General features: G+C 40.5%; 1 protein-coding gene across 1 annotated transcript in view; it reads left to right on the plus strand.

Moving 5' to 3' along the window:
* The first annotated feature begins 359 nt into the window (after nt 1–359).
* ACSBG2 (acyl-CoA synthetase bubblegum family member 2) overlaps nt 360–13,902 on the plus strand; it is a 32,264-nt gene continuing 18,721 nt past the window's right edge. The window contains exon 1 of the mRNA XM_063455861.1: nt 360–442. Within this exon, the coding sequence (XP_063311931.1) occupies nt 436–442 (7 nt within the window). The 5' untranslated portion in view covers nt 360–435. The remainder of the gene's footprint in view (nt 443–13,902) is intronic.

The following is a 13,902-nucleotide window of genomic DNA, read 5'->3' on the forward strand; positions in this document are numbered from 1 at the left end:
CTCATATGGCAGCTACAATAGAGCCCTGCAATGGTTATGATACTTACAGTGCCCCTTTACTTTCCAAGCTAATTTATTTGAAGATGAGAATTTACTGTGAGTGTTAGAGCTGTGAAACTCTGTTAAACAAACATACACATCAATCATTGTGGGCCATAGAGAATATCCATATAAAGAGGGTACAGAAAAGCCTTATTTATTATTGCAATAATTTTTGGTGCTGAGTAACCTTCATCAATCCCCCCTCCCAATGTTTAGAAATACACCTGTCTCGAACCTGCCAGGTCACCTCACCCTCACCTGATTGCGAAGCCCCGCCCAGTGGAGGAGAGGGGGGAGGGGAGGAATTTGCCTGTGATCTTTTAGCCTAATAGGCGCGTCCTGGCGATATTCTATTCCATATTCTGTCAGCTCCCCGCTCCTACTGACGGCTACATGAGCGGTAAGTGACTCTCTGCGCACCGATCCCTCATGGAACCCTGGGCATCCCTGGGCGTTCTGTTTGTATCCATCCATGTCTGCACGCCACGTGGACCCGGCTCGTATTGATACATAGTTTAAACCTCAGTTTTTAGCAAAGTCAAAAGAATTGCTCGTTTTTAATATTTCACTGAATGTGTAGCCATAGAACTATACCACTTGTCGTGTTTTAAATGCAAGTTACTAATATAATATTTTTTTTTTTTTTTTTTTTACAAATTGTGCTGTAACCGTGCCAGTGTGTATATTATCGATATTCACATGAGTGGGTCTGAAGAGTTTTTTTATGTTCAGTTTGAAATGCGAGAAATATTACAAAACGTAAGACGGTCGTGACTGAGCTTGGTTTTTGTTACTATAGTAACACATATACGCATTAATAACCGTGTGTGTATTTTTATTATTTTTTTTTAAGATAAGTTCACGGAGTAATAAACTGTATATCGTTATCTTGTCTGATTGCTATCAATATCTTTACATTTTAATTAGATGCTGTATTCTAGACCTTGATTATGTAAATGCAAGTGTTTTTATAGGTGATTTAAAAAAAAATGGGGTTTTGTATGCATAGGACACTTGTATGAATTTTTTTCTTCCCTTCAATTACCACAACACAGCTTTCTCATTGTTTTTTCAGAAAGTGTCCCCTAAAATATATATATATATATATATATCTCTTTCAGAAAAATTTTAGGGGACACTTTCGGAAAAAAGAAATGAGCAAGCTGTGTTGTGGTAATTGAAGGGAAGAGAGGGAAAAAAAAATCTTCCTTCTTCCTCCCAAGCCAAACTACCTCCACTGATGTCATCAACCTTGTACAATCATATGCTACCTATAGAAAGCATTGGGGACTTAATGCACATGCATGGTAATTGCTGTGATGTGCAAATCAAATGCTTCTCGCAGTGAAGCAACGCTTGCGCAGCACTGAAAGCAATGCTTACAATGCCAACACTGCAGGGGCATGCTATAAACACCAGGACCATTACATTAAGCTGCAGTGGTTTTGGTGACTAGTATTCGATTAATCTGAGTGCAACCTATATTTTCCATTCTCTATTCTATTTTTATTTGGGTCTGATGCATCTCAAAATGGGTGAGGCAAAGCATCAACTCTTCTTACTTTGCAGCTGTAAGCATACAATGAGGTCATAATACCATGCTTCTATAATGCTTGGATTGTTTTCTTGATAATCCTCGGATCAGATGTATCCTGGCTGTACTGATACACGATAAATCTGATTAGTTGTATCATGCAGTGTGTTTGGGGTGGTTAGTTAGGTTCATGCTTGCGTTTTTTTTTTTGGGTTTTTTTTTTAAGGCTCATATTCTGTTTTGTTGGAATTCCATTCTAAGACCTCCTTGAATGCAGGCCTCCCAAAATCTAAGCCCTTAAATACTGCAAGCCCATTTAAACTAGGTGTTTTGTTCTAAACTGTGCTGTTAAAGGGAAACTATAGTCCTAAGAATATAGGAATAGAAAGTTGTATTCCTAGCACGATAGTACCCTAGAGTGCCCACTTCGCTTGCGCCCCCAGCTCAGAAAGGGTTAAACTGATGTCGACATGATGCACGTGCGCTGCGCTCGCATTAGGTCAACCCCATTGATTCAACGCCTTCCTGAGGGTTTTGGCATGCAAAGCATGGGGACGTCCCGCGCCAGACGACCAAAAGTCACCTAAGGGCTTGGAAACTCTAGCAGATGGCCACTAGAGGTGAAAATAACCCTGCAAGGTAATTATTGTAGTTTCTCAATAACTGCAATAACTACAATTGCAGGGTTAAACTGAAAGGGGCACTGTGTCCCGACCACTTCTATGAACTGAAGTGGCTTGGGTGCCTAAAGTGTCCCTTTTAATTTAATGACACTGCATCTTTACGGTAACTCACAAATGTTGCTGCACTAATAACTTCATCATTCATTTTGCTGTCTCGAGGGCTATGTTTAAATGCATTTCCTGCTCTTCGGCTTTACATATGTGGTGGTGAGTGTTGAAATCAAGCCCTCCCACCCCACAAAAGTATAAAACCCTACAATTGCAATACTACCAAATTAAGATTGTCCAAATTCCTACTATTCATGTTACCTGCCCTTGCAAATGATGTAATCTAACCCTGGTCCCCAACAGATTCCATTCCTAGCCATCCAGCTAAAAAAAGCCTCTCATTTTCAGTCTGAACTCCTACAAGTTTGGAATTTGCATGCCCTGCTGCGTAAGGTGAGCGTCAAAGGGGTACATATGAATTGGATCACAGCTGACCTCATCCAAATGTACCAGTTTCAGGATTCATTGTGGTCAAAGCGAGGGCACTTCCTGGATTATAGAACAGAAAACCTGTGCTAGAGCGTCGCTGGACGTCCTCACGCTGTGTAAGGACCTCCAGCGTCGCTCAATTCCCCATAGGAAAGCATTGCCGCGCATTAGGTCTCCCCGGCCATTGGGCGGGATCAGTCTGGCCCACCGGCCGACTTAATGCGGCGGAGGAAGAAGTAGCGATGTGGGACATGTTGCTGCCTCTGGTAAGTGACTGAAGGGGTTTTCACCCCTTCAGCAACCGGGGATTGGGAGGTGGGAGGGAGAGGGGACTTGCAGTGCCAGGAAACCGGATTGTTTCCCTTTAATTATTTTAAAAAAAAAAAATTAAAAATCCTCAAAGTGGTATATCCACTATGGTGTATATATCTTAAAGCACCATGAACCCTTCTGTGATTTGAAGTGGTCATGGTGCTTTGTGTCTGTATGTGCAGCATTTCACTATGAAGTCTTCTGACAGCTTAACCCCTTTGCTGCCAGAGATGTAACTCCACCTGCAGCAGCGGGCTGCTAGGAATATTCCAGGCACCAAAACAACTTCACCTAAATTAAGTTGTTATGGTGCCTGGAGGCACTCTTGCCTCAAGGGGCAAAACCATTCTCAACCGATTTTTAAGGCCAGAATAACTGTGAAAAAAAATATCTTGATTGATCTCACTTTAGTGTAGAACACTGTGAATGTTTTACTGCAACGTGTGTATATATCTTTTTTTTTTTTTATGAACCTATCTAAATTCTCCCCCTTATCTGATTCCATTGCCGATGCTGCTCTGCTGAAGTAACAGCAACTTGCAAACCTAATGCACATGCGTGGTAGTACCATGCACCTCGGGCCTTCTGAATAGGAAGCATTAATTTAATGCTTTTCTATAGGGTTCTTCAAGAGGCTGCACATACTCATGCAGAGTCGTGAGGACGTCCTGCATAGTTTCACTGCAGCATTTGTTTTCCATTGCAGGGTTAAGGGAACAGGGATACTGGGCACACAGACCACTTCTCATTGAAATGGTCTGGGTGCAGTGTCCCTTTAAAGATGTGGATCATCAGACCCTTTCTTTTCCAACCTCTCTATCATGAAACAAACATTTCAAGTCTAACTATATTTTGGAGTATAACCCCAACAATCGGTTCACTAGCACCTATAGTGGTTGTCACTGCTTTATTTTAAAATTTTTGTCTTAATTGACATTCATTTTCATGTTCAATCAGTTGACTCGTTATCAGGAAGTATATGCTTTATCTAAGATTCTGGGCTATATAGATAAAGAGCTTGGAATTTATAGTATTGTGGAATGTATACAAGACTGATGCGTGACTGTTCATTTTGTAAGCTGTTTTATTTTTTTTTAATATGTAGTTTTATTCATGCATAACTTTCCCTTGCACCCCCTCTCCTTTAATTTTCTGTGGCTGTACACTAAAACAAATGCTATGTTTTCTATCACAATCTTCACACTTTCATTGTTTGAATCCCCCCGCAGCGTACAGCTATGAAATATGTATTGCAGCTGTCCGCTTTTTAGTAAAGGTCTACAGCTAGTGGCGGTATTTGGCCTTGTATACTTCCATTCATAAAAACATGAATGATTCTACTCACACACATAAAAAAATAGCAGCCACATGACAGACGACCGTCCAATCTAATGTATAGCTCGTTTATGCAGGGCCCTTTTTGTCAACATTATTTTGTCTGTTGGTTGCCAACTCTTATATCCCTATTGTAAAGTGCTGTGGATTATAATTTTTTTTTTTTTTTTTTTTTATATAGAACAAAGGACAACTGCAATAGGGATCTCATGCTAGGAGTGTCTCTTTAATGTTTGACTTCAAAGCTGTGTTTTGGTATTAAATTGAGAAATAGTGCTTGATATTTAAATAGTCAAATGTTTCCTTTAGGACTTAAAGTATCTTGTTGAAATGAGAGAGGGAGGGGAACACTCAAAATACTTTTGATTTTGAAGATTATGAATTTAGGAAGACCGAACTTTGTCTTTGTTATGATGCAGAATGTAAATATAGCTTTTCAAACAAGATGTTGTTGTTGTTGTTTAGACTTTCATTTAAAATTTTATTTCTGAAAGTCAAAAACTCCAAAATGTGCAACAAACGTCTCCACGTGTTAGTCTTCAATTATTTCCTTGTGACTCAGTTATAGTACGAACTGTACTAAAGTAACCTCTGTAAAACTCCACCCTTCTCTAAGCTGCTGATGTGTGTGTTGGTTTACGTTTCGTTTTTCTATTGGTTGAAGCTGCATGGTATCTGTTTCAATCTGAGTGTGGGTTTTTTTTTTGTGGGTTTTTTTTTTTTTTTCGGATCTAGGATGTATGTGATGAATGGCATTGTGTCCAGAAATAGCTACGTAGTTGAAATGAAGAGTCACATTTCCTGCTTAAAAGTATTCAGCCTGGAGTGTCTAAATGAATAGAGCCAAATAATACAGGTTTACTTGCATAAGTAATGTGGTGATAGACCGCCACTAGAGGAGGACTTAACCCTGCAAGGTAAATATTGCAGTTTTTATAAAAACTGCAATAATTATATTTGCAGGGTTAATGGTGGTTGGAGTTGGGCAGAAGTGGTCTGGGTGCTTGGAGTGACCCTTTAAAATGTTATACAAAGCTGTATTCCTAACACTATATAGTTCACTCTCCCTCCTGCATACCTCCCAGCATGTAAAGGGTTAAACCCTTAATTACTCTAACTGATTCCAGTGCTGATGTCCCTCTGACGGGGCTAATATGCACAGAACTGAAGCTCACTGATGGACAGAAGTATCCTACTCAAATCCAGGTAAATTTCTAAATTTGGCTTTTAAAAAAAAAAAAAAAAAAAGCCTTAACACCATATGCATCACTTGGCAATTATTTTAAATGAGCAAGCAAACCTTTCTAAACAAACTTCGAAAGTAAGAAAAACGTTAAATTATGCAATAAAGGTTTATAAACTTGGTCAGATTGCTTTGTTAGACACATCTACCAGCTAAGGGTGTTTTTTCAGCATCTTATCCCCTCCACCCATGGAATCATTGTGCAGCAACAGGAGAGAGGAAGCAGACACTGGAGCCTGTTCTGCATAATCACTCTCCTATCCCCATGTCAGGATGTTGCAAGGTGAAGAGATCTTCCAACCTCACGTGTAAATCAGACAGGCATGCCTAATGCACTATTCCCAGGGCTAGGACAATGATTAGAACAGTGTTGTGTCTCGCTCTGGAGTGTGTGCGGAAAGAGTAGGACAAAACTGGATAAATAGGAACTCCACACTCCAAACTGTGACACACTACATCCTCTTGAAAACTTGTTACGTGGCCCTTAAATCCTTGTATGGGAATAAGTAGACAGAGCTGAAATACACTTAGAATCATTACATAAAATGCTATTTACAGAAATGCTTAAAAAGTTACTCTAGCTACCTTCACCACTTCAGTCTTTTGAATTGGTCATGAAGTCAGTGTCTGAATTATGTATGTACAGCGGCTCTCTGAAATGCTGCACATAAGTTTAGTCATTAGAGTGCCACTAGCCAGCCTGGAACTAGGCATTTTATTTTAGTACCTACCTTTCCCCCTGTGCGTGTTTAAAATAAATAAAACAACCACATTTCTATTTCATTATTTTTATTTTTTTATAGTGCCAGCAGAACTTGCAGCACGGTACACTATATGATGGGATATAGTCCAGCGATTAACTTGGCAACGCTACAGGGAAGGGGTGGTGAGGAGAGAGTCAGTGCTGCAGCTGCCTGAGGCCCTCTATAGAGCGCTCAGGGGGCTGCAGCATTAGAAGGGCTGGTGATGGGGGTGCAAGGTGCCCCTTTCTATATGGCGCCTAGTTCACCTTATAGGAAGCACCGGCCCTGGATATAGTAAATGTTTAGCTTGTCTATTATCCTAACCATGAATAGTGGTAGAAGGTTCGAGGGCCATGCACTCCAGCTTATAATCGAATATCCTGTAGTACAGTAAAGTCTGCAATTAAATAACCAGCACTGACATGACCCAAATGTATTACCTCTAGGCATGAGGGATAAGGGTGTTGAAAGTTTATAGACTGTAAGGCCCAAACCACATTGTGATCACAGGATGCATGGTCAGAATTGAAGGAACTGGCTTCCAAAGCCATTCACAATGGTTCTCATCTGAGTGTTCATCATTCAATTTGGCATAGTATGGCGTCTGTTGACATTTAGTAGCAATGTTATCAAGACTGGTTATAGAACTATGATCCATAATGATTTTAGGTAACTAATATTGCCGCCTCAATTTTGTTTTTAGTGTTTTTCATATGTATATCATTTTGCTTTACCATTGTGTCATAATGGAAAGCAAGGAGCGATCTTCTGGGGCTCATTAGATTATCTCTTTAGGGAAATATTTTATCAGAGTGATTAGAAGAAACTGACTTTGCCTGAGCTTTCATAGTAGTTCTTGTACATAATTACAAAAGGTGATGATTTGAAGACTCTTGCAATTCTCTTCTTATGAGTTAATTTTTTTTTTTTTTTTTTTTTAATATAAAAATCCCTTTATACGTACGTCTGTCTCAGATCCGAATACCATGCACATGGAGTGATAGTTTTAGGGGCTTCTCAATGAGAAGCCTCTGATAGACTATTTTCCATGTTAAGAGACTTATGATCTCTTTCTGGAGAGGGGAGGGCATACAAAGCCTGCAATTCATAAAAATGCATCTTTTGCAAGCTCTTCTAAGAAATGGAGTAGGATTTGAATAAGCATGCCAGGAACCCAACACACCTCATTGGTTGCACACGGAGTCAGTCGAGATGTGTGTTATGTTCACTTAAGTTCATCAATGATCTGGCTTGCACATGAGCAGTGGTTTGTGGACTCCATAGTATTAAAACTCCTTGCATGGTGGGACATGCGCCCCATAGCAGGTCTGTCAGAAAGAATGTCTTAAAAATAAAAAATGTCAAAGAGAACCTTTTTTCAGTTTGGCTACATTAGTATAAAATCTGTACAGTTCTCTATAGTATTTATAGTGCAAGGGATGCTCTAGAAACCTCCCAGTAGAAGTAGTCAATTTGACAGAAAATTATTTGGCAACTTATCTGGTGCCTGCCCAACTGATGCTCTTTGCCTATGATATGATATGGCCCTTTGTGGCAGGACTTGGCTCAGTTGAGCTAATGGTAGTTCTGTGATGGAACTTCTGTTTCTAGAGGCAGTGGCGGACCCCAAACTGTTGTGGTTTGACAACTTATCCTGAGAAGACATCGGGTCACTCCTGTCATCATAACCACTACTGCTAGCTGTAGTAGTTGCCTAGATCTTCCAAATTATGAATTTACCTGCGAAGGAGTCTGTTGCAGATTTTAACTGATTTAGAATTTTCAGAAGAGAACACATAGGCCACACTCCCCTATTCACAGACTTGACATAAACTTGGACAGATGTGGGGTGATGGTTCCCCGTTACCTTGCACAGATCAGGATATTCTAACTGACCTGCCAGTTACAAAATGGTTGCATCACTTCATGATCTTCCTGACAAACTAAATCGGTCATGTATTCAGGGAGTCTGTGACAATACGACTGTTTGCTTTTTTCAGACATCAATCAATATGTTCATAACTTTCAAGTTCATGTAACCAAAGTCTGTCTACAACATTTCTGTGTGGGTGCCCTACTACCTCACTGGTTTATGGGGAAAATAGTGTTTGTCTTGGCTTATTTACCCATTGCTCAATGTGTCTGCTTTCTGTGCCCAAAGACTTGATACCTTGTAACCTATATATTGTAATATGCAAACAGTTTGTAATGACCTCAGTGACTGCCTATAAGGACAAGGGTCTGATTGCACAGACTGCTTTCTGTTTGCTCTGTGGCTAATGTCAGACAGTACGTAGTAATTGACCCCACAGGGGTTTAAATGCAATCATTGGTAACTGGTTGCAGAAACTGCACTCCATCTAGGGTACGCACATGCTTAACCTGAGAGTGGTAGAAAATGGACCAAGCTTTAGGCTAAAGGTTTTGGAAACGTGTTCTTTTTAAAATAAAAATGTATTTTTTTAACTGTTTGACTTCCTCTCTGGGGTCCATAAGAGTCTGTCCGTGCCATTCCCCCTGATTCATTATCTATAAAAAATGTGTTATTTAAAAAAAAAAAAAAAATAATATTTTTTTTTTTGGGGGGGGGGGGGGTTATGCTAAAAACCAAGGGGCATTTAGAGGAACACGCCAAACAGTTCAACTTGCTTTGTGTCTGGCGTCTCACATTGTTTGTTTGCTTTAGGACCGTTTATAAAAGTGCTAATTTCAATAGGGACCGGCACTTTTATAACTGGGGGTAGAAACGTCTCGCTGGCTGTCACTCGGACAGTTTGGGATGCTTTCCTCCACTTCCGTTGGCTCCAAAGAGCTAATAAGTGGCATGGAGAAGCATTGGAAAGTGATCGCTTGCACATGCAGGCTTTTGCAGCCTTAGCAAAGACTTCTCAGTGACCTGGGTAATTATCTGGTACAGATTAAAATGCTGTCTGCAGAGTTTGCACACCTTGCCCTCCAGATTATCTGCAACTTGTGCAAATTGCTGTGTGGGGTGTATATGGGAGTCTTCCTTTAAAGCAGGGTCACTCTATTGCATGAGCCAGTCAAACTAGGACGGCAAGTGATTGGATTGGTGCATCCTCCCCCCCCCCCCCCCCCCCAGGTCGCTTGTAATTTACCGGAGTGTTTAAAACTGTACTTTTGCCAACATGTTGAGCTAAACACTTTTTATATATTGATATCTGCGTTTTTAGAGGTGTTCTCTGCTAGCAGTCTTCGTCCACACCACAGTAGACCATTAGATGCAGTCTGTGACTCCAGCAGGTTGAGTTGCAATAAAACAGGAGAGAAACTGCTATCCCAACATCATGATACTGGTCTGGCAAGCATTGTCCCAACTGGGACAAATGTCAAGGAAGAAGAAACTTGTGTAGTCTGGAACAGCTGCAGGCTTTTAACCATGTCAAGAAGCAAAGGTCTCCCCAGCCATACTGAAAGGTCGAGGTCTCACTAAGAACACATTCCTCCTTCAATCCATAAATTTGCTCTTAGCCAGCCACCTCACTCTTACTTTATCTTGACTTTTATTTATTTTTAAATGTTTCTCTTCTATTCCCCCTCCCCCCCTCAATCATTATCTTAGACATGAATAGATAAATCAGAGTGATAAATGTGAAGGCATCAATATCTCTATGGACTGGCTGATTAGGAAAATATTCAGCTCTCAACTATTCTTACCCCTCCACCCCCTCCCCACCCCTCCTCTATTGACTGGCCAGCATCAGATTGTTTTGTAGGTAGGCAGGTGCCATCATGATGCCGATCATATCTGTACCTCTCTCACTGAACACACATGCCCAAACAAGAGTAAGAGGACTACTCTTTTGGCAGCATCTGATGTTGGACATGGAGGGTGGGCGGCAACCTTCTAACCCCTCTTGCATAAAAGGTACTCTGTAGGCACTTCAACTGCTGTATCTTCTAGAAGTGGTTATAGTGTCTGTAGTCCACTGGGACCATCCTTCCATTCAGCGTTAAACGTTTTAGTGTTGTAATGCTAAACGAGACTCTCCAACACATCCCCTCTTTGCTGATCTGTTAAATGAGTAAGCATTAACCTTGGCAGCAGTGGGCTGGTGTGATTGGTTGCGTGTCAGCTGACTGCATTCAGTCTGTCACTGCACTCATTGCTGATATGAATTGGTATGGCTAGAAGGAAGTGTGTAATCTCTGCCTTATGTTTGCCTCCAGTAAGGGAGCAGTGAACGCTTATTTAGGGTTTCAGGAATAAATTGATAGGATGATATGGTGCTGACTCCGAGAGAGGACAAACTGACGTTTGAGTCCCCTTAACTAAAACCAGATATAGACGTAAAAGACAGGTTGTGCCTAGTACCAAGATACAATAAATTTCTAAAATGAACAGTTCTAAAGCAACAATGTGTCTAATAAGCGAACGGTGCACACATAGATAATATTTCAGAATCAAGTCTCTGAGTATGCCAAAAGGTTTGTAATTGTAGCGGAGGATTTTAGAGCCATAGTCTGATTGTTTATCCACGTTGTCTGTGATGTGTATGAAATGATGGTAAAACACAAAGGGACCAAATAGTGCAATTTTGTATAACTAAGGGTATACTGTTTGATAACAGAACAATACTCACAAGGATATTTGTGAATTGGCTCTTTAGATCCAGCATCAGACAATACAATCCTTCTATGAGATATATGTTGGTAGTTTTTTCAGCACTGATTGCTCAATGCAGATATTCGTAAAGGTGATGTAAAAATAAGCAAATTCAGTTGGAAATGGACAATGGGAAAGGGGTATATTAAAGAGCCTTCCATCATCTCTATTGGCCACCTGGAGCGGTACAATCCCCACTCACAGGATATAATTGTGTTTTTTCTTTATAGATCTCCATGATGGTTTATGTAATTAAGAAAAAAAAATGTGTATGTTATGTGCGCTCTGTATTCAATATCTGCATCTGCTTGGGAGTTACCATTGCAACCAACACACATGTGCTGTGGTAGCTATGGGGCGAGACAGTGTGGCGGATTGCCTGGCAACCCAACTAGGTGCCTCCGCCAATCGCTTCCTAGTGATCCTTGAGTACCATAAGCACCGAACACCATAACCACCATAGTCCCCACTTCCAGTGTTACAGCTTGGTTGGGGTCTTGCTGTCCTCCACCCACCCAGGACCCAGTGGGTAGACCTCTCCTAGTTTAGAGGAGAGCAAGGTGATTATAACCCAGGGGAGTAGAGTGATATAGCAATTCCCACACACTATGAGACTCTGAGGGTAGGCAAGAACTCTTTTATTGGCAGCCACAACTGGCCTTATATGCCAGTCCCCATGCAAGGGGCACTCCCCCTGGACCGGAGAGAAGACTACAGTAAAAACATGCACACTATTACATTGGCTCTCAGGTCCAGGACACTCCCACACAAAACAGGATAATCCCTCCCCTGTGCCTGAAATAATTGACTCAGGAACTGTACTAAACTAAATTTTCTCTCGGCACAGAAAACATTACAAACGACGACCACCCAGCCGATTCCCCATTAAGTTGCGGTTTAGAAGTGTTAATAAGGGTAATGAGCTGCACACTCAACTTACGGGTGGTTTAATGGTTCCGTAGCTGAACAGAATAAATACAATCCGTTGGGTAAGCCCCATTTAACGAACCGTATAAGGGAAAAGGCACAATCAAAGCCTTACCACGGTCTAATACATGGGCCATAGTCCTGGGGCAAGAAGCTTGCCGCAGGCCCCTCCAAGAACCAGTGGCGAGGTTACTTTCGCCACACTGTATGTGTAGGATATCCAGAAATAAAAAGTAAATATAAAACTGGTCTAATTGTTGTGGTAATAATACCAAAATGTATTGCCAAACTATTTAAAAAAAAAAAAAAAAAAAAAAAAAAAAATGAAAACCATAGTATATTACAATGATTATCCGCTGTGTGCACTGTTATCTTCTAAGACACATTGTTTCTTTAGAACTGTCCATTGCTCAGTTTAGATTTTTATTGTATCTTGGTACTGGGTGCAATTTAAATTTACTTTTTTTTTTTTAAATAAAATTATGAAACTTGTTATTGCATACAGAGAAATTACTGTTGTGTGTTTTTTTTTTTTTTTTTTAATAAAGCAAAAGTTAATCTCTCGCCAAACTGGTTTCATTGACATAATGTGCTTCCGTAATATCCTCTTTAACTCGGTTATATTTACGTCCATGAACATTTTTAAAATTCATATAAAGAATTTGAAGGGGTTTAAATGGGGAGTGATCAGACCTCCCTGTGAGGTGATAATCAACCAAAATCAGGTGCCCTCCACACAATGCGTCAGATGAACCTGCAGAGAAATCTCTGACCCTGGCTTTTTATCTACATTTGTCAATTGCTCTGATAAGTTTGTTTATCTTTTTAACTGATGAAATAAAGTCATGTTTTTTCCTCAGTTTCTCATGTTTTATTCTGCCCTTGTGATTAACTTGTTTATAGACTAGCTCTGCAGCGTGACTGTAAGTAATGAGTAACCTCTCACACTCGTACGACTTTCACAGTTAAATAAAAACTTTTTTTTTTCTTCAAGACTAAAAAAAGTCCATCCAGAATTTGCTCTATATGTGTGAGACCAGAAGGGTCTGGTATAGGTGGCACAATGTAATATGCCATCGTCTAATGATGCCCCCTGTTGCATATTAATAACACTTTATGTATTTACTGAAACAAATCTTTCTTGCTAATATCTATGTATATTAAAAAGATACTCTAGTCTTCAAAACAATTTTTAGCCTAATGAAGTTAGTGTATAGATCACGCCACTGCAGTCTCTCTGTGCAATTCTCTGTAATTTAGGAGTAAAAGGGACACTAAAGGTGCCAAGACCAGGATCGTGACTGCCGGCGGGGACCCGGTAAGGGTCTAATTTTCCATCAGACGTTCACCTGCTTTGCAGCGTATCGCCTGCTCTGTAAAGTGAACTTTAAAGCAACACTAGTGTTAGGAATCCTAAACTGTATTCCTAACTCTAAAGTGTCCCTATGCAATTCACGAACGGTCTGGCCTCCCTTACTTTTGACTAAATTGTTTAAAAACTATATATATTTTTTTTTTTTTCACTTGACGGTTTCCAGCGGTGAGGTCCCTCCGCGCTGGCTTGGTCTCTCCCAACATCAAGGCGATGGGGGAACATAATTGAATCAGTCCCTTCCTATGGGGATTTTGAAAATGCTGGACATCCTCATGCAAGGCGTCAGAGTTAAAGTGAACCAAGTGACCAACGGTGCGTCAGAGTTAAAGTGAACCTGTTATGCCCTTATTGATTTAGTGTTTGAAATTTTTAAATGCCATCTATACATTGTTTGTAAACAAATGCCGAGAAACTAAGGGGGGAAGGAACTACCCCACCAACTTTAAATTTCACAAACTGTCTGGAGCACCCACCTGCCTTGCAATGAATTATCATTGAGCAGTTTGACTGGACAGCCACAGACAGTCTATGCAAGGGAGGGGTGGGGGTTGCAAAGGCTGCAATAGGTATATTTCTCAAGCCATTTTGTTAATGGGGAGCCATT

The sequence above is a fragment of the Pelobates fuscus genome, chromosome 5 (assembly GCF_036172605.1).
Source record: "Pelobates fuscus isolate aPelFus1 chromosome 5, aPelFus1.pri, whole genome shotgun sequence".
Lineage (NCBI taxonomy): Eukaryota > Metazoa > Chordata > Amphibia > Anura > Pelobatidae > Pelobates > Pelobates fuscus.